Raw genomic sequence first — 21,754 nt, 5'->3', positions numbered from 1 at the left:
TGCTTCCCTAATAGGGGGAGGTGCTTCCCTAATAGGGTGAATGTGCTTTCCCAATAGGGGGGAGGTGCTTCCCTAATAGGGGGAATGTGCTTCCCCAATAGGGGGGAGGTGCTTCCCCAATAGGGGGAATGTGCTTCCATAATAGGGTGATGTGCTTCCCTAATAGGAGGAGGTGCTTCCCTAATAGGAGGAGGTGCTTCTCTAATAGTGGGAGGTGCTTCTCTAATAGTGGGAGGTGCTTTCCTAATAAGGGGAGGTGCTTTTCTAATAGTGGGAGGTGCTTTCCTAATAGGGGGAGGTGCTTCTCTAATAGCGTGATGTGCTTTCCTAATAGGGGTAGGTGCTTTCTTAATAGGGTTAGGTGCTTCTCTAATAGTGCGAGGTGCTTCCATAATAGGGGGAGGTGCTTTCATAATCGAGCAGACACAGAAGTCTGAACCTAACTTGCACGCAACTTGTAGTTAAAAAAAGAGAGCGGAACTTGAGCGCAATTCCGTCCATATTCACATAAAAGCGGAACTCATGGTGCATTTCGATTTAAGTCTGGGTATAAGTACGCCTTGCTTTAATGTTACTTGCTGTATGTGGACAAACACAAATGAGTGCAGGATACACACAAATATATGTGCAATATAAGTTCACATCAGAATTCATAAAAAAAATATATATTTTATAGCATAATTGATCATCTCTTAACAGTATAATCATTAATAAAATTATGTATTTCAATTTATTTTTACATTACATACATAAATCAGGATGTTTTTAATGCGCACTGTACAAACAATGCATGTTTCTCTCTCACTTGCATACACACGTTCTCTGCTATCTCACGGGTCATACATACGTGCCGTTTTTAATACAAATACAGAGTGACTGACAAGTTTGTAGACTTGTATGAACCGGTGGGTTGAGGTACAGAGATGTCATAGCAGATTATATTACTGCTTTCTCATGTTTTTGACCTGTGTCAGAATCCAACAAGATATTGTCATTTAGATGTGGGGGCACCTTGTTAGTAATGGAGTGTGGGGGTAATTTAAGGCAACACTAAAACTTCATGGTTCTGTGAAATGTTTGATTCTGGGGTCCTTTATTTCTTCTGAACCAGCACGCGACGGCATGAATTACCCACAAGGCATCCCAGGTATCTGCCTAGTGCACAAAATTGTTAGATGGGCTCTAAATATAATGCTTTGAGGGTCTATGTCTATTATACCACTGATGCACTCTGCTTACTTGTCATCAGAGAACAGACTCTTAATCTAATGATAAATAAAACAGACATAAAAATGTAGTTTATAATTTTGCATATTGTTCTGAATCAGTGCAACGAAAAAAACATGACAGCTTAGAATTATTTTCTCTCTTTTGTATTGATTTGCATCTGTTGTGTCTCTGAAAGAACCGTGCTCAGTGGTCAGGTCTGACGACCTACGCTGTAGACATCAGGAAACATAACCAGCCTTTAAGAATGAGAGAGAAAAGCTACAGAGATTCCAACTGCAGATCCACATCATAGGGAAATCTTGTTCCATCAATAAACAGTAAACATAGACTTCAGTACACATAGTAAATAAATGACAATGTTACCTTTCTTAAAGCAATGCTTATACATGAATAATAAAAGGTTTTCACGGTACGTAACGAGCCGGGGTCAGAAAGACATAACCAGCGTCTGTCTACCCTACATAACCGTGTAACTCGCACAGATATAAAATTACATTCCCAAACCGGCAAAAGTTGCAGAATAAAGTTTCAAAATAAATGTTCCTGATATTTCTTCCAGCTTTTTACTGAGGATCAATAAGTGAATTTCTCAGCTTAGCAGTTACCTGACTTATGAGTAATATGTTTCAGTTAAACTGAAGTAGAGAGAATGTATTAGGGCAAAGCTTGATCCCAGAGCTGCAATGTGTTTTAGATCAATGACACAACCAAGCGGACCATCACATGACTTCTAGATTTACTAGAACTGAATATATATTTAAGATAAGATTTGACCATAAAGTTTTATTTCTGATGACCATTGTGCTTCCTGTGCGATATGTTACCCCACTGAAGGAAAATAAATGCAATGAGCCTTTCTGAGCCTCAAAGGGCTGACAGCAGAAAACTAGGTCAAATTCAGCAAAATCTCCGTCCTGCTGGGTGTGTTTAGGAGCAATAGACACTGTTGCTTTCAGTGTGTGTTCAAAACTGTACTGCACCACTCACTACATGTTATATTTGGAAGGCAGTTGCCTCGTTTGCCTATCCCTTGTCCTGACCCTACAAAGCTAATTATCATATCTCCTATTATTAAGGGTAACTTTAAAAATACATTGATGAATTTTACAAGACATAAAATCAGATGAATAATGTAAAACAGGATATATACTGTATGTTAATATTTTCCATTAAGGGGGTCCTCCATCTATACATTAACTTGAAAATGAGTTACACACAGTTTGTGGGCACTGCAACATAGACAAACCGAGGGGGGGGGGGGGTTGCTAGTGCCCTGAAACCCCCCTCCAAGCCTAGTGCATGCAGCATTGCCCGTGTATATTATGGGGATAGGAAGAGTTGGAGAGCAGCCAAGCACTGTCTAAAATTATAGCCACGCCCCCATTCATGTTGGTCACGCCCACTGGCAGCGTGGTGTGGAAACCCCCATCTACAAATCCTGCGTTTGCCCTTGTGCATGGTGAAATAATATTTCACATTCCATGAGAATTGTCACATACAGAGGGAGCAAGGCGTTAAATCCAAGTTCCCAGTAGACGGGATCTTTCTTAACAACCACTTCACTTTCATTTATAGGTCGGAGGACCCCTTTAAGATCTATGTTTACCTGCACCAGATCTTCTGTCTTCTTCTTACTCTCCCCCGTGCCCTCCTCGTATGGCAGAATGAAGAGTTCAGCTGACGTGGGTAGTCCCGGCAGGACAGCCACTAAAATCTGCCGGCTGCTTACTCCCGTGGCCTGTGGAAATAGATGTAAATAAAACATTACTAAATGTGTTTGGTAGATATATGTAGTAAGATGATATTATTTTATTCAAAATATAAAGTTATTTTTGCTATCAGTAGTTAATTAGGTAACCAGAATTAAATCATTCTTTATGGAACAAAATAAAAGTCCAGGTTATGTCTTTGGGCTCTTCTGAGGTTCAATAAAATAAGTTATTTTCTTCACTGTCAGTTGACTTACGGGTAATATCTGTAAGTTAAACGGAAGCAGAAGGAATGGACGCAGGGGAGTGCTTGATCCCAGAGGTGCAACGTGTTTTAGATCAATGGCAGAAACTCACCGCAATAACCCCTTCCTCTCCATCGTATAGTAATAGTAGGGTCACCACCAACTCCGCGATTGACCTGCAATGTAGCTGTCACGAGCTGTTTGGACTTTGATTACCGTCTCTGTGGCACAGTCCAGTCTAAGACAGCACTTATTACATGGGTAACGAACATCAGACTGAAGCATAACAAATGCTCTATTATAGAAATACCAAGTGAAAATCATCATCATCATCGTCTATTTAATTATATAGCGCCACTAAATCCGAGGTGACTAATATGTAAACATACAAGTAGCTAAATAACAAATTTGGAATACCACGGAAATGCATAAGACAATGATGGATAGAAATAGAAAATAAATCTGGACCTGATTAAGGAACGTAAATGCCGATACGTGCCGTATTTTGCGTAAAATCGCTTTGCGCATTGCCCAGAATCTGATCATACGCCAATGAACGCAGCAACGTCCAATTCATCTTCGAACACAAAGAACACTTCCGCCACTCCATAATTTCAGGGAGGGAACGGAGGAGGGAGAAGTGTATGCACGTAGTCAATGTACAGTAAGGGCCAATCTCAAGAGCACGCAGCAGAGGCAGATTCAAGCTTTGTGCGTCTCTCAGATTCGTGATTTCAGTCTTATCACTTGTACCAGCTACAGGTGAGGTGTAAGTGCTGATTACTAGGGATGACGGCTGTGTATACAGCTAGAACATGTGTTTGTAATCAGGAGCAACTGTAAAGATACATTGTATGTACAACTGAAATTTATAACATTCTTCTAAATGTATTTCATAGGGGGAAAAAAATGTATATTATTAATAGGTGACAACAACTGTATATTTTTTTTACTGTGCGTCCTGCTGGGACTTTAAATTACATATATGTATTGTATGTATCCTGCAGTGTATTGTGTCTCTATACGACATGTGCCGTATACGCAGAGCGTTCCTACTCCGTGTTCAACAAGACATGTTTCTTCAGATCCGCTTCTATTTGAATACGGACAATACATTAGTGCATTATTGCTACCTCCAGGAATCAGGTTCTCTGTAAGAAGTGGGTGGAAGGTTATATAAATGTGTTGTCTTAAACAGTTCATATGTCAGATACTGAACAATCAGCAGTTACATCGGACTCCATTATTTTATTCAGACATGATTTAAAGTTTGATATATTCATTTACCATTTAGTATTGTTATTTTCAATTTACAAAGTAATTGTAAACAATGTAGATACTTCAAATATAAGTATTCAATGTTGGGCCAGACAATATAATGAGTCTGATCAGTGTATATAAGTCGGGTAGCGTAGCCTATACAGACATGATTCCAGCTTGGACTATGGTGGGCGATATTTTTAAGCTGTGATATTGGGATAGGCTCAATGACCTGCATCTGCGTCTCTCTTACACTTTTATTATTATTATCTTTATTCATAAAATAGCAACAGTTTACGATGCCTGGCTTTGTACACATTACATACAATGACATGAAATAGAAGGCAATGATGGCCCTGCCCAAGTGAGCTTACAATCTAAGACATAATTGCCTACTTTCGACAAGTGCTGTCCGAGAGAAGGGCGTGACTGGAGGGCTGGAGGGGGTGGGGCGCGGCCAAACGCATCATTTTGGCCCCACCCCCGCAATGTAAATGACGTTTTGTGGAAGGGACGAGGCCAAAATGACGCGATTCGGAACAAATCGTGTCATTTTGGGAAGGTAGTTGCGTGATGCGGGAGACTTGCCGCTCTCCCGGGAGTCCGTGAGACTGACCCTAATTTCGGGTGTCTCCCGGACATCCCGGGAGAGTTGGCAAGTATGATCTAAGAGGTGCGGGGAAATGATGACATCTAACAATTGTAACTGGTGGTGGGAAAAGTATTGGTAAGGCCGGTTGGTGTAAGGACAGTGATGACGGAGAAGAGGGGGAGGTTTCTTGGAAGAGATGAGTTTCCACGGATCATTTAACGCTTTAGAACAGTGTTGGCTAACCTGTGACACTCCAGGTGTTGTGAAACTACAAGTCCCAGCATACCCTTCCAGCAATAAGCTGCTATGTATTGGCAAAGCATGTTGGGACTTGTAGTTTCACAACACCTGGAGTGTCACAGGTTAGCCAACACTGCTTTAGAAGGACAAGGAGGGTACGATAGGTGGATGGAGGGTAGCAGTGGGAGCAACGCCGTGTAGCTGTGCACAGGTAGAGGTTACGTGATCTGGAGACATTAGAATGAGAGGGAGGAAATCTTAGCACATACCCTAATACTGTATACACAGATAAATAGCTATGTCTGGAACCCCATAACTGCCAGCTAAGCACCGGGCTGCACAGATGGGCGCCGCTAATCAACTAAATGCAGGGAAGTGGGCGCCGCGACCAGACTAAACTATCCCAGACCACAAGTTGGAAAACACCACATTGGAAAGCAAGGTTATAAACAGCAAATCTTAAACTGAACAATTAAAGCAAATTTAGGTTTTCGTGTACTCCCAAATTCATCAAGGCATGGCTCACAAGATACGTTTTCTGTTGAATCTGGGGCAGGTCTGCCGTGCTCTACTACACCGAACCCAAGAGGATACGTCCAATACCTACGTGGACCATAAATTCGCAAATGAACGCACAGGAGTATGAAAACAAAAAAGCTTGAATTACTGTTACCTGATAATGATAAAGGCATTAATGTTAAAACAGTAACAAAAAAGTATTTTTTGTTATTTCCCCCCCCCCCCCCCATGAAATACATTTATTAAAATATTGTCAATTTCTATTGAGCATAAAATACATTTTTACAGTTGCTCCTGATTGCAAACACATGTTAAAGCATGCACACAAGACTACTGTCGTCACTATTGATCAGGACTTAAACGAGCCCTGTAGAGCAAGAGATATGGCAGAAAACAAGTGACTTTGAGATGCCCAGAACTGAGTTTGGACTTGGCTGGGAGCGCTCGAGGTTGGCACGTTCTTACTGGACACTGACTACGGCAAAGTCTCCTTTACACTCACAGGTGCACGGGACAGGGCTGCGTTCACAGACATTTTTTTGCCTATTCTGGGCATGCGCAGAGTAATTTTGTGCATGATACGCTCAAAATCGGCAGATACATACCTTGATGAAGCCGGCCCAAAGTTACTAGTGTAACTGCAAATAAATGTGTATTATTATTATTATTTCTATCATTATCATCATTATCCTTTATTTACATAGCCATAACTTAGTGCTGTTTAATCAGGGAGGATAATCTGAATATATCCTCAGTAACAATACATTAACAGATAATATAACAGAAGCCAAGTAAGCCCTGTTCACAAGAGCTTACAATCTAAAGGTTGGAAGTTTAAATTAAAAAAAAAAAACATTCTATTTAAGACTCTTCAGTGGTTAAATAGATACACTTGGCAGCCAAAGAGATAATGAGGTATAAAACTAGGTCCTTATGCCAGCGAGCTGGAATCGAGCAGCCGTCCTATTGCGGCTGTTTGTTGACTGCAGGTTTAAGCTTCGACTATTTTAATTAGCAGATGAAATTCAGGTTCAAACACAGCTGGCACTGACTCGACGTGCGATGCACCTGATCCCCAGAGGAGACACTTTGGGAATTGGAGCCAGGGCGCATTTTGCAGAGCTGGGCTCACACTGGTTGATTAATTGCCAGCGTTAGCTTGGCTGAGCATCCAGGCCGCCCCTGGGCATCGCGGCAGAACAGGGGCCGTTGCTGCGGGCTCTGTGCAGGCTCTGGACTCTATCGCTATTTAGTAATTGCTATAACGAAAAAAAAAAGAAGCCAAACTAGGAAATGAATGTTTTGTCCTCCACAGCAGATTTCCCGGAAGAGTTTCAATAATGTATAAATCTGCTTTCAAAATGTTAGGTGAATAAAAAAAACACATTGTCTTTAGCGAGCTACAAATCAGGTCTGTAAGGGGTAAACAGATGGACTCGACCCAGCAGGGCACAGCGGTCTCTGTGTAACATGTCATTTAATCTCTCAACTGGAAGGACGTGACTCTGAAAATAGGAACGTCCCTTGTCACCGCTTTTCATCCTATACAAAAGTTCTTCTTTCTTTGCAGAATCAGGATTGTCAGGAAAAATGCTTTAAAGCTAAAAGGACGACATGTAATCCCAGCCAGCAATGTTGAATTTTACATACAAAGTCAAATTAAAGGGACTTCATACTCTGTGCCTGATTCAGAGTTTAGCACAAGTGTAAGCGTACAAACCCCTCAGACACTTATGTGCAACTTACAAACATATCCAAAACCATTTTAATTTATACGCTACAAATGCAGGTGCTATGAGGCATCAATGAACTTGCATAACCTACTAATACAGCAGGAACAACATGCGTACACCAAAAAAATATATTTATTTTTACCTTTGCTATTACAAACTCAGCAAAGACTAATCTATGGCCAAGTGACTACCAAAGTCTCAATAAGTGTCTGCGATTCATTTGCTAACCTCTAATTACAAGCGGGATGCTGGGCTGGGGGGCAGGGGGCATTTGCCCCCCTTACCCCCCGGGCCGCTCCCATAGTGGGCTACCTTGGGCTGAGTCACTGGGCCAGCTGCATTTTTTTTTCTTTTAAATGTTCCTAATAGGTTGTCGAGCCGTGTGGTGCCGCCCCACCCCCCACCCCCCCGGGACTAAAATCTGGCAGCCCTCCCCCGGCGGTGCGCTAGATCAGTTATTCTTTATCATCACCCGTTATATACACCTGCCCTTGGATACCCGCAAGATTAAACTGCTTTTTCAGGTGTATCTGCGACTACGTCCCAGTCTGAATACATACTTGATTGCTGGAGCGCTCCCTTACTGTACATTTTCTACGTTAGATCACCCTAAGTGGTAAAAAATTACAGGCCTGAACAGCTACAGTTGCTTACGGTCACTTTCTGACCATGCGCAGTGCATAAAAAGACAAAGACACGCCACGGAAACGGGCGCACTTCTCACTAGTAAGTATCCGCAGGTAAAAGAAGAAACAAAGTGACTCATACTTGCCAACTCTCCCTGAATGTCAGGAAGACTCCCTGAAATAGGGGTGATCTCCCTCACTCCCTGAAGAGTCTGGCATTCTCCCTGATGCTGAGCCAGTACAAGACGTGGTTGGTTTCGCCATCTGTGACATGATGACACCGTTCAGAAATTGTTTCCTATGTCCATGTATTGATGCCTATGGAGGTGGCCATTTTCATGGGGACCAAGATTTAATCAAAGGCTGACAGGTAAGACAACATGACTTCAGTAATGGAGACAGAAATGTAAAAGACACTTCAGTCTCTAGAGATTCATTAGCTGCTTTTCTTTAACGCATAGTTGCCTACTCTCCCGGAATATCCGGGAGACTCCCGCTTTTCTGGAAGACCTTCCGGGCTCCCGGGAGAGAAGGGCAACCTCCTGGTTCTCAGCCCTACAATAGATAAGCGTTGGGGGCGGGGCTTAATGACGCATCATCTCAGCCCCGCCAAAATGATGTGATTCGTGAAGCCCTCCCCTGCACGCCCACCTCCCCCTGGATCTCCCTGAAGCCAACGAGGAAAAGTTGTCAAGCATGAGGTGACTGAAAAGTGAATGTCTTGGACAATTTTCAGTACCTGACATTCAGATCGTAAGCTGTCATTTAAGTTGCCTTAATGTTTAAATGTATTCTTAATTATTTACTTAAAATAAGAAATAATGCCATGGCTATTCTCAGTGCACTCATGTGATAAATACAGTGTAATCTGATCCCTCTATTAGTATTGTAGTTTAAAATTAGTGAAATAATTTTTGGTGGGAATTCATAAGAATTTGTTCATTTTAGGAGGATTAGGGCAAAGATGTTTAAAATGATCATTAAAAAGACCAATATGCATATACATGGCATTATACACATATACATTATACATTATGAACGACTCATCTCGCTTTCTGTTTGAACTAGAATGAAAGATTTCAGCAAATAATTCACAGGAAAAGTAGCTGTTGGGGAAGTGGAGAAAACATTTCAAATTAAAATATTAGATATTTTCTCATTTCTAGTTATATCGAAACCTGCATTACCAAAGAAACATAGAGACAAGAATTTGGCGACAGATAAGAACCACTTGGCCCATCTAGTCTGCCTATCCTAACCTATGATAACCTCAAACCCTATTTGATCCTTAGATCTTTGTAAGGATATCCTTATGTCTATCCCAAGCATGTTTAAATTACTCTACAGTATTATCCTCTACCACCTCTGATGGAGGCTATTCCACCTATCCACTACCCTTTCTGTGAAGTAGTTTTTCCTCAGATTCCCTCTGACCCTACTTCCTCCCAGTGTCAGTACATGTCCTTGTGTTCTAATACTTCTCTTCCCCCCAGTGTCAGTGCATGTCCTCGTGTTCTAATACTTCTCTTCCCCCCAGTGTCAGTACATGTCCTCGTGTTCTAATACTTCTCTTCCCCCCAGTGTCAGTACATGTCCTCGTGTTCTAATACTTCTCTTCCCCCCAGTGTCAGTACATGTCTCGTGTTCTAATACTTCTCTTCCCCCAGTGTCAGTACATGTCCTCGTGTTCTAATACTTCTCTTTCCCCAGTGTCAGTACATGTCCTCGTGTTCTAATACTTCTCTTCCTTTGTAGAATGTTTCCCTCCTGCACCTTGTTATAACCTTGGATATATATGAAAGTTTCTATCATGTCCCCCCTTTCCCTTCTCTGCTCCAAACTATACATAATAAGATCTTTTAGTCTTTCCAGGTAAGTTTTGTGCTGTAAACCATGCACCATTTAGTTGCCCTTCTTTGTACAGTCTGTAATGTATTTATATCCTTCTGGAGATATGGCCTCCAGAACTGAACACAGTATCTAGATGAGGCCGTACCAATGACCTATACAGTGGTATTATTACTTCTTTCTTTCTGCTACTGATTCCTCTCCCTATACAACCCAGCATCTGACTTGCCTTCCTCATTGCTTTGTTACATTACTTACCTGCCTTTATGTCACCTGAGATAGTGACTTGACACCACCTACATACAACACGTCCCTCCCCCTTGCAGGAGCCCAGGTAAAAAAAATATCTGCATGTATGTAACACAGAACCTGCAAAGCAGTTTAGGACACCCACTTCAAATAGCTGAAGCAGGGCTCCAGCCGGAGGACCAATCACAAGCTGCGATCAAGAGATTCCGCAATCAAATCCCCTGGTTTTCAGCTGAGGCTGTAGGAGGAACACAGCGCTCCAGGATAAACAGATGCATATTTTGTTTATGTGGTTAGCAGTGCAGCTTTAAGAGCGGGTGATTGTGCCCAAAATGTTACTTTCCAGATAAAAAAAAAAATGATTTATTGTAGATGCCATGTTGGTAAATATGCACATCCTACACACACCAAACTAGCACACATATGTAAATATGCACATCCTACACACACCAAATTAACACACATATGTAAATATACACATATAAGCACAATGAGGCTGATACACTGTTGTCTGCAATTGTGCCCCAAATCCCAGACACCAATTGCATTCAATAAAAATGGTTTAAGTGTTGGCACAGGCAAAGCTGCAGCTATCGCAAGAAACGTGCAGGTCAATATAATGTGGTTTACATCAGGCAAACGTCACATACACTTATAAAATACGTATCCGGTATTAAGCATTAATTAAACTTCAAAATCCTCTCTAATGCAAGAGAGGCAACTTCCTGTCTCACGTTAGTGGAAAAAAATGCTTAAATACGGACAGAAAATCATAATATATTAACATGCAACAGGAAAGCACCAATCAGTGTCAGCGGAACATTCACAGCCAATCACAAGCGGTTCATTATTGCTGACAACAGTCATCATCATCATCCACCATATATACCTGCTCTGGAACACCTGCAAATAATTTGGCTTTGACATGTAACAACCCCCCGTTCCGCCTCTCCAGGTGCAAGTGGACATAAGTACCGGCAACTTTTCTTGGCGTGAGCAGAGCGGTTTCATGCAAGATACGCAACGCCAACTGGTGTAGTGCTCCGTCTGCATCAGCCCCAATGTATATAAACTCTTAATAAAGGTTTGATAATGTCACTAAGCCCAGCACTAAGATTCAGTAATATAACGTTATAGTATACATGGTGCAGGAAAGCCCCCAGGAGAATTGGCCCATTAATTTGTCACTTACATACATGAGCGCCCTCTTAATCACACGGCTGATGTCTCTCCTCCATTCAGGAATATTCGGGTTATAGTCGTCCAAGTTTGGTGAGAATGACAAGCGCAGAGACTGGAACTGCTCTGTAAACAGAAGGAGCAGGTTGTAGTGTAACACCGGAGATTTCAGCAGGGAAATGTGTTATATACGTTCAATCATTGCTATCTAATTCCTGACAAACGTTTACTCAGGGGAAACTGTACATATAAAGGTGTACACAGGACCATCTTACTAATGGGGCATTCAGAGCTTCTCCCCCAGGAGAAGCCCTGGGGGAGGACGTAGAAGCCTATTAATAAACTTTAAAGTAATAGAGTGTGGACAGAGCTTCTCTGTCAGCTCCTGGTGTGTTAGGAACACAAACAAGGATGTCTTCCTTGAATAATGTGTTCCTAAGATCTCCCATATTTAAATGAACTCTGGCTAATGTAAAAAGACAAATTTTGTACTCTCCCCAATCAGAAGAACACTAGGGCATCCAATCCTCCTCCTATCAACTTCCCGGCAATCTCAAAGCGTTATTACCTGAATAGTATCCAAAACCATCAGGAACCGCATGTAGATCCACCTTGACTACTCAGTGAAAGCTATTGGGACCATCACCATTATGCTGCTTGGGGGAAGGACTTTGTACGAAACTAATTACAGGAAAGGAATTCCTTAAATAACAGGTTGCAAAGGGATTATAACATACAGTCTGTATCTATTATTTAATAAGATCATCTATTATCGGGTAGTTTGAACAAGACAATGTTCTCCAGATCATTAACGAGGCTAGTAAACTGATAATGAGCAATTCACTGCCACAAAGAGGGGAATGAGGAGGTCCTGGCTGGTATAAATTTCGTAGTCGATACACGTGAACATAAATAAAAGACCTTGTAACTTTGGGTAGGCAACACTATAGTTTTAATCAAGAGATTCTAAAAAAATGGAAACTCTGTTTAAAACTAATGCTAAGAGAAACTTTATTTTTATTTTGTTTTTAACAGCACTTAATATCATGTTTTAAAATTGTTTCATGTTTTTCCTGCAGAAAACCGCACATCGTTCTTTAAAAACCCATTGTCTATGAGGTCAGTGTTTCAAATCATTTTACCATGGTTTTAGAAGTCTACTAGACATCATTAATAAACTAGGGAAAAAAATCAGCATGTGGAACAGTCCTAATTTTACATTATTTCCATGGTTAAGCGACATGACCCACAGGTAAACATTGTTTCTATTTTATTTCATGCAGTAAGTGACACAGTAGAGCGAAAGGGAATAATATGTTTTATCTGTTCCTCCTCCTCCTTCTCCGCCATGGGATTTTAAACAGTGACTGTAGACAATTATTTACAAGCTATAAATGTAAATATATAGCATTTAGCAAAGTAGGTGAACTCCAACCATTATGCTCTGCAGTATTATTTACTGCTTGTAGGTAATTATCCAATTAGTCATGCACACAAGTTAAATTGTAGGTATTATCGGATTTAATGGAAAGTTGCATTACACAAATTAGCACCAGGATATACAAGCAGTATATAGTATAGTATTAGTATTTGGCTCAATTAATAGGGCAGTTCAAATGTGAGATCAGACCAGTGTTTCCCAAACCCTGTCCTCAGGGCCCCCGAACATCACAGGTTTTCAAGGTGACAAGTGAAATAATTACACCACCTGTGGATCTGTTACAATGTATCAGTCAGTAATGACTGCACCTGTGCTCCAACAAGGAGATCTGGAAAACCTGCACTGTTAGGGGTCTTGAGGACTGGGTTTGGGAAATCATGTGTTAGACAGTATATTGAGGTGACTTTATTAGCTTTTTTTCATGCAAAATACCTTCTCAGAAGGACAGGGAAACCAGGAGATTAAGTTATGCACCAATTGATTTCTGAATGATCCCCACTTAAAGGCTTCACTACGCATGCACCAGCCCCCTACATGCTCAGAAGAACAGCGTGGAAGCCTCAGCAGGGAGGACCGGCAATTGCTGGGCCCCTTCAACTCCAGGGGCTGCACTCCCTGCAGTGACTGTAGTCCCACCACTGAATGGAAACAACTGTGCCCTAGACAGAGGTCAACCATTAGACTTTAAATAATAGAGCGAGGATAGGAAAGGTCCTTAAATAGCTTCTATCAATGTTCGGTAGCTAAAATCAACAACAAGCGTAACCATGCATAGGCAAACCGAGGGGGGTTTCCTTGTGCCTGGAAACTCCCATCCAAGCCTGGGACACTGTATAATTGAGGTGGCTGGTCCCTGCCCCAGCTTCACACGGCTCTGCTTGAAAAGGGAGAGCTGTGTGCACCTAACAGTAGTGCACGCAGCATTGCCCATGTATATTATGGGGATAGGAAGAATTGGAGAGCAGCCAAGCACTGTCTAATATTATAGCTACGCCCCCATGCATGCTGGTCACGCCCACTGGCGGCGTGGTGTGGAAACCCCCCTCTACAAATCCTGCGTTTGCCCCTGTCATGGTTTTGGAAACAAAACCAAAGTCAAAACATGAGAATGATTCTCCTCTCTCTAGTACAAACTGAACAATTTGTGAAATGTTAGACTCATCCTAACGCTGCACCGAGGAGGAGGAGGTACGTAGGACCCGGACCGGCTCACCGTACACCGCCACCGTCTTTGTGTCCTGGAGGATGGAGTTGCCTGCGGCCACCTGTACCGTGATGCTGTTCATCCCCTCCGCGGCGAAGGTGAAGGAGATGCTTCTATCCAGCTTGACGAGAGGCTGCAAAGAGAGGATGAGAAAAACAACGCCAAGAATCTGGGATTAGGGCTGAGTTACCTGATGGCAAACCATGCCAGACATTTCATAAGTAAAGATTAAAGCAATGTATTATATTGGCCTAACAGCCGTTTCCACACAGTGGCTCAGAAGGCAGCCCTGGGACCGGAGCTCTTATCTTCTATAAAAAACATTGTATGGCAGGGAAAGAATTGATGTTCCACTACACGGCGTGCGCCCGTTTGCTGGAGAGAGGATATGCCGCTCATTATAACAGAGATAAGAGAGGCGAACACAGCTTCCAGCAATCTCGAGAAAATATAATACAGAGAACTTTGGGACCTCACAGAAATGATACATAGAGGTAAACATGTCTTTGGTTTCTTAACCAATCAATGGGCAGCGTCAGCGTCCCGGGGGCAACAGCAGGGATTTCAGGAGACTCAGACTGGCGTTAGAGACGGACTCTGCATCTAAACACTGGACATTGGCAGCCAAACCAGCAAAGTTCTTCATTACAGCCGTACTGTGTACAACTGACTTATTTTTAGTCACTTTGAGAACCTGTCGGACTCAAACCGACCACTGGTTTCAGATAAACAAATCTCTTGCTGTTCAGGTTCCAAAGCTGCTTTCATTAAATCAGTTTTCACATCATTTATCAAGTACCAAACAGAACGAAAGTTTTCAGGCTACAGCAAAATAATGTTTAAGATGGAAATCCCTTCAATTTGTTTTATATTAATATAGAACTTTGTTCTTTTCTTCATCTATTCCAATCATGAGAAATGGCTGCGAAAACATTACTGTAAGAGATGTCGGGGTCTATTTATTATTACGCAGCGATATATAATTTCCAATTTCACTAGAACCCATAGGACAGACTTTCCCAAACCCAGTCCTCATTGCCCCCTAACAGGGCAGGTTTTCCACATCTCCTACAGGTGCAGTCATTACTGACTGATACATTGTATCAGATCCACAGGTTGTGTAATTATTTCACTTGTCACCTAGTAAACCTGCGCTGTTTTCTCCTTTGCTAACGTCTCCATAGATTGTGAGTCCTGCAATCTCCAGAGAAAACAGCTGTTTGTTAAATGGACCCCTAAGTATAAACTTTTATGGCCAATCCAAGCTATTCAGACTTTTTCCCTGGAAACTGTATGACCAACTATGTAATCTTACACCCCAAGACTCGCTCCCCTATATGATACATAGTAATTATGCATAATTGCTTTGCTTGATCTATTATGAATTATCATAGATGTTTAGTATAGGAGAAGGAGGAAAAGGAGGAATATATTAATACAGGGAACGTTTGTTTTGCTTAGTTTGGAGGAGACTAGCTGTTCCATGCTCCCCATTCCTGCTTTCCCTACATGTGAGAGAGACAGAGCTGTATTTAGCAAATAGAGCTATAAGCGGCCATTTCTCTGCACAATTTATACAGATTGAGCAAGATTTATTTATGCTAATGGCACAATCTGCTGCTGGATCATCCCATCAGTCCGAATACACTTTTGATCCTTCTGTATGTCAATGAGGCATTATATTAATATTACAGATAAAAGAGGTGTGGCTACTCATGGGGCGGAGCTTAAGGCAACCAAAGGTTGTTGCCCACAGGTTCCAGGTTTATATCAGGAGAAATTCTGGAAAACAGGGCTCTCTAGTGACACCAAATAAACTATTCTGGACTCTTTTTTTTTACTAACAGCACCAAGTAGAAGGTTGAATGCACCTCACTGTTATTTCCAAGCCACCAGACGTAGGTGAGGGTCCCCACGTTGCTCGGCCACAGAACCACCGACGCGTTGACCTCCTTGTTCTTCGTGGTGACGAAAGGGACGACCAGGTGAATGTGCTCCAGAGGGGCTGTGAAAACAAAGACCACTGTATGTCACTCTAATTTCTTCATGATAAAAACCCCACAGCTGGGAGAGAATATCTGATATGACAGCAGGAAGACAACGCCTGCAGAAGTGTGTGCGTGAAACTATACCCAGAAAGAGGCTTATGTGTCTTTAATAAGGAGAAATTACAGTATTCTGTTTAAATGTGTAACACTAGTGCCCTCTGCTGATCATCTGAGGAATTACAGACAGTGCAAATATTGTGTGTGTCTTACAGGTCGTTTAAGTAGAAAATACTAATTACTTAACAACCTTGATAAAACTGCGTCAGTATATTGCGTCTTTATAGGGTTGTTTCCTGTTATTAAGGCAAATTATGGTTGCCCACACCTCACCCTATATTTCTTACTTACAGTGCTATAGATATTTACTGACAGATATTTTTGTGACATGTTATTAATGTAATTCCTTAATGTGTCAAAAACAAACAAAGAGGACAAAGGGTTCAAGGAGTGGAAATAAAGACATTATGTCACAGTGAAGTTGGATAGTGTCTAAAGGTAATCTTATTTTTTACTGATCTTTATAATTTCCACGGCTACAAATTTGGCATTTACATCAGTCAGTAAATGTACTGATTGTAGTCAACTATGGTTAAAAAAAATAATGAAAACATCAAAGGCTGAACCAGATAAAGTGATTTTTTTTTTATCATTTAACCCAGTCAAATGTCCACTGTTAAATGCTTTCACAAAGCTAATGAATACCTAGGGTTTAAGGGTATTAATAATCTAATGAGAGAGAACCCTGCAGTGTTCACATTAATGCAGACCTGCAAACAAAGCATATTGCATGGAAAGTGAGTCAGGAGCATGTGATGAATTATTTATCGAGAACAGTAGGGGGCACTGCCTGGCTCCAAATCAGAGCAACGTCAACACATTCTTGCAGATCAGGACTTTTTAAAAGTTTGCAACAGAAAGAGAAATGCTACCTTTGCAGAACGTGCCGTGTGGGCTATGCTCGCCATACGCGCAACTAAAATACAATATGTGAATAAATAAAATATCTATCATTTCTATATATAGTAAAGATCTCCGGCACAAGATGAATCTCTGAAATGGAGAGGAAACTTTGTCTTTCCTACTTTAAAAGGCATGGATCAAAACCATTTCATGAGCACTTGCGGAAAAATATACTTTCCAGCCAAATGCAGAAGGAGGTGAATATTTCACAGAACAGTTCTGAAAAGTATAAATAGGCAACAATTACATGTCTAGTTATATAACACAATAAACTCTCTGGAATCACCAGCCAATCAGTGACCACTTTGGTCCAGGGTGAGGGATGGAATAAAAATAATAATTAATTGACCTCCTCCTGGCTGGCTGGCAAGAGGCACAGATCATGTGATGTGTGTGGTCACAGCACTTTTCAAGCTCCCCTGGCAAGTTACGGGCCGCAGTAGTCAATGAAATTGGATCCCGACAGCAGCAGTGTAATTATATAATTAAAGCAAGTTATGAAGCACTGCAGCTAGGCCACTGTGGCTTTTTGTCTCTTCTGGGGCAGAGAACATAGTCACAGAGGAACATGGGGCACAGAGGAACCCTTATAGCAGCAATTTAAGAGTTACCAGCTTTTTGCCTTGTTAAGTTTCCTTTGTCAACCAAATGATGGCGAAGACTCTTTTATAATAAAGACTCTGGGTTTTTACCCAGAGATTTTACTGTGCAGTCATTTGCGTCAAACATAGGATTAAATGGCTAGGAACCCTTTAATAATATTATAGGTAGGCAGAGGTTCACGGGATTATGGGTGTTTGGAGCCAACACATCCCCCCCAGTGCCAGAACTATCAAATTACTGCTTACAGTATGTTATTGATCTATATCCCGTTGCTGCTTTGTACACTACATGTGTTGTGTAGTAACCAGCTGACACTTCATTAACAATTTAATAATTTAACAAAAACACGTACAGTATATGTAGGAATGATAACATGAATAGCCGTGTTCCTGCTCCCCACTAGACATGACCTTATCATGTTAGTCCCATCTTGGTTCTGAGTTTTTCAAGCTTGGATCTTTGATGCGGCTTCGTCAAAGTTTTCACCTTGTCAGTATCACAGTATAAAAACACAAACACATCACATTCCACTAGGTCACATAGGGGGAGGTGTCAGACATCAATATGAGTGATTCTTGGTAGTCTTCATATATGACTATTGGTGGCTTTGTTGGCTCTCCAAGAACCTCTAACAGCTGCTGCAAAGTATTCTGTTTCTTTAAATGATAATGCAATGGACACCTGCTAATAGCTCGCCCGGAAGGTTGGGTTGTCCCTTAATTTGAACATGTAACCTCTGCTTAACTTGCAATCGCTGGAGTCACCAGCACCATCTCTTCAGTCTGTTTAAGATATTACATTGACTCTTCTCATCGTGTTCCAATATCTTTGGTGAGGCTTACTCACATATCTACACAGAATTCCCATTGTGACTGCAGTCTCTGGACTTGTAGTTGCTGATTCGTACAGCAATGCAGCCACTGATTGTCTGTACCTCCTGCAGTTCCATCTTCAGGTAGTCTATATCCATCAGTGTTGATGTAACTTCAGTTTCTGCCATCTCAGCCTGGTTGAGGATATTGCTGATTTCAGCATTCGGGTTGAATGAAAAATTACCATCTTATTGTCTTTGAATATGGACTCTCAGGCAGTACCTCTCATCCCCTTAATTGTAAATTATTTTTTGAGACCTTTACAGATTTATTTTGAAGAAACTACTAAAGAAGCCACAAACCACTAGCGAAACGCGTAAGGTTCTGATGCTGCTATCTACATACAGTTTGAAAATCTTTTTTTACTTTGTTCATCTTTCTTTTACTTTTATTCACTTATATTTCTTTCAATATCTTATTTCACATCCTATCAGTATTCTGCTTTTTCCACACATATTGTTCTAATTATACTGTAACCATCTAAAGCTTCTATGATGTCTTACTATATCCTTTAACATCTACACACCTATCTGCAAAATGCAAACTTTATTACTATATTTGGCTACACAAAGTCCTTCTAGTCACACTTGTTCACTTGCATCTTCTACCCATACTTCCTTACCTACTACCTGACCTACTACACCTCTGCCCCCCTCCCTCTGCCACTCCAACCCCTCTCCTACTACCCCCTACCTCTTTCCTCCTACAACCCCTTTCTAGCCTACCACCTTATCACACTCTATACCTCCATTTCCCCTCTAAAGTATCCCATTCACCACTTTCACCAACATTAGCCCTTTTACCCAGCACCCCTCCCCTCTTTCCACTTCCTCTTCCTCCACCATTCCCACCTCCGACCCACCACAGCTGCCATTTTGACTCCATTAGACGTTGTCACTTTGTCACGTTACTTTGTGTGTCTGAAACTTTTCATTACATTGTTCGTAGTCATGGAAGGACTGGCAAAGTTCAGCCTGAGAGCCAAGACTTGACTCAGCAGCCTATTAGGAACATTTTAAAGGGGAACAAAATGCAGGTGGTCCAGTGACCCAGCCCAAGGTAACCTACTATGGGACCGGCCCAGGGGACAGAATCCCTCCTGCCCCCCAGCCCAGCCTGCCGCTGTTCCTAGTGTACCTTACGCGATTCTCCGCCAAAGTACAACATAGAAACGTGAAAGGAGTCCCTTTAAAAGTACAGGAAGATACCTGATCAACAACAACTCAAATCTGGTGCAAAATTTCAGTCTTTTACAAAGTAGAAATGGACTTGGGAATTGTACTATACTCTAATGGGATCCATTCTGGTCCTCATTGTTGCTCCTCGACAGAGAAATTTTCAAACATGCTCAGAGTAATTTAATAACACAACTCTAGACACAAAATTGCCATCTGAAATAAAGACAGTTCCCATGTCTCCACACTCACCTGACTGAACCATGGCTAAACTGAGCAAGTATTTCACAATGTTTCATCAATTACATGAAATGTGTTACAATACATCACCAATGTCAAGGCATGAAAGCCTTTGAAGATATATAACCCACCTACTGGTGGGCAATTGGCACCAGTTTCCTTTTCTGGCAGCAGATACAACCTTTGGGATGAGCTCCCTGTGGTATTTTGGTAGCATTTGGGTTTGTTATTTTGGCTATGAGCATGCTAATGGATGAAGCCTTCTGCTGGAAGGAAGATATCTACCTTTTATCTTATCAGAAGGTTGTTCTTGAATATAGGACAGCTGTATGCCCAGGTCTTCAGGGTAGATGTCTCCTTGAGAATTTGTAGGGTGACTGAAACTTGTTGGATATGTAATATCATCCCTAGAACACTCGTTGGGTTTATGAAGGTCCCCAGGGATCTATGCTTCATGCCTGGACCCTTCAGCCTCTCTGCCCAATCACATCAGCTCTTTGATGGACCCCAAGATACATGCAGTTGGATATCCTTATTGATGCTTCAATTGAGCATCTCCTACTCTCACCCTTTAGTCACAGTAGACATTTTTTAGACAACTATTAATCAGTTTGCGTCACTTTAATTATGGAGTATCATATATGGAGAAGTTTGCAATTTTTCAACTTGAGGGTTCATACATACCTGTTATGTGCAGGTAAAGAACGGCAGTGTCCGAGCCCAAATTGTTGTCCACCGTTACCAGCACTCGGAAGATGCCAACATTCTGATAGACGTGTTTAATTCCATCCTCTGTTGCGCTAAGATTAGCGTAGGAAGCAGCGATACCGTCCCCAAACTCGACCTGAATGTTCGTTCTCTGAATATCTCCCTAAATAAGGTGAAAAATATAAACAAATTACTTTAACGGGAGAACACCAACCTGAACTAAAACAGAGTAAGTAATGTACAAAGCCATTTTGTGTTTGTTAATGTTATCTTTTATTTGTGCTAATAACTCCATGTTTCTTAGCTCATTAAGCCAATAATACACATTTAGTACTATAAGTGGACGAGTGTTGTTCATCTTGTACAATTCAAAAGGTGTTAAGACATTAATAGTAGCAGCATTTGCTTTCTCTGTAAGCTTAGAGGTCAAGGAGCTAAAATATAGATATCCTTTGTTCAGTGCCAAGCAAAACCATCCACTAAAATCTAATTTTATACAGTACATAAGTAGGTGAAATTATAGGTATTAACTTCTCATGTTCAGAAGTGGAGATACTCATTATAGCTGAAGTCAATTTTGAACAGTAGCAATTATGCACATTCCTCTCAAGGCCAGAAAAAGCTGTTCGGAACCTAAGTTGGAAGTTAAGGGAAGGGTGAGAGAGGAGGATCGGGAGGGGAAAGGAAGGGAGAGTGGAGAAAGATAAGGAATTAAGGTAGGAAATTAAGCTAATTCAATGGAAGAGGAAGGAAGGACGAAACTAATGCAGGGAGCAAGAAACAAGGAAGGAACATATGGATTAAAAGGGAGATGAACGTAGAAAGGAATATACTGTCCAACACACATTGCAACAAAAAAACTGAAAAAAAAGATTGAAAGAGTGTGAGTCTGGTTAGGGGATAACCAGTAAGAAGGGAATTGCAATAGCCAATGTGGGAGATTCTGAGTGCGTGAATGAAAGTTTCTGCAATGTCTTGAATAAAGATGGAAAGATAGCATTGGAGAGGGAAAGATTACAGATGTCAGTTAAGACTGAAATGCCCAACAGGCGATAGCGATGGCTTATTTGTGG

General features: G+C 41.4%; 1 protein-coding gene across 8 annotated transcripts in view; it reads right to left on the bottom strand.

The window, feature by feature from the left end:
* SORCS1 (sortilin related VPS10 domain containing receptor 1) overlaps window positions 1–21,754 on the bottom strand; it is a 459,666-nt gene that overhangs the window by 57,506 nt on the left and 380,406 nt on the right. For all 8 annotated transcript variants that reach the window (XR_012693296.1, XM_075215731.1, XM_075215724.1 and 5 more), the window contains exons 19-23: window positions 20,658–20,844; window positions 15,947–16,080; window positions 14,085–14,208; window positions 11,444–11,556; window positions 2,837–2,968 (exon numbers count right to left, since the gene is read on the bottom strand). Coding sequence is in view for 7 of the 8 variants with exons in the window: in XM_075215731.1 (XP_075071832.1) it covers window positions 2,837–2,968; window positions 11,444–11,556; window positions 14,085–14,208; window positions 15,947–16,080; window positions 20,658–20,844 (690 nt within the window). In the remaining variant the exon portion in view is untranslated. The remainder of the gene's footprint in view (window positions 1–2,836; window positions 2,969–11,443; window positions 11,557–14,084; window positions 14,209–15,946; window positions 16,081–20,657; window positions 20,845–21,754) is intronic.

The sequence above is a fragment of the Mixophyes fleayi genome, chromosome 6 (assembly GCF_038048845.1).
Source record: "Mixophyes fleayi isolate aMixFle1 chromosome 6, aMixFle1.hap1, whole genome shotgun sequence".
Classification (NCBI taxonomy): domain Eukaryota; kingdom Metazoa; phylum Chordata; class Amphibia; order Anura; family Limnodynastidae; genus Mixophyes; species Mixophyes fleayi.
Note: the sequence above shows the minus strand (reverse complement) of the source record. Positions and strands in the feature narration are given on the sequence as shown.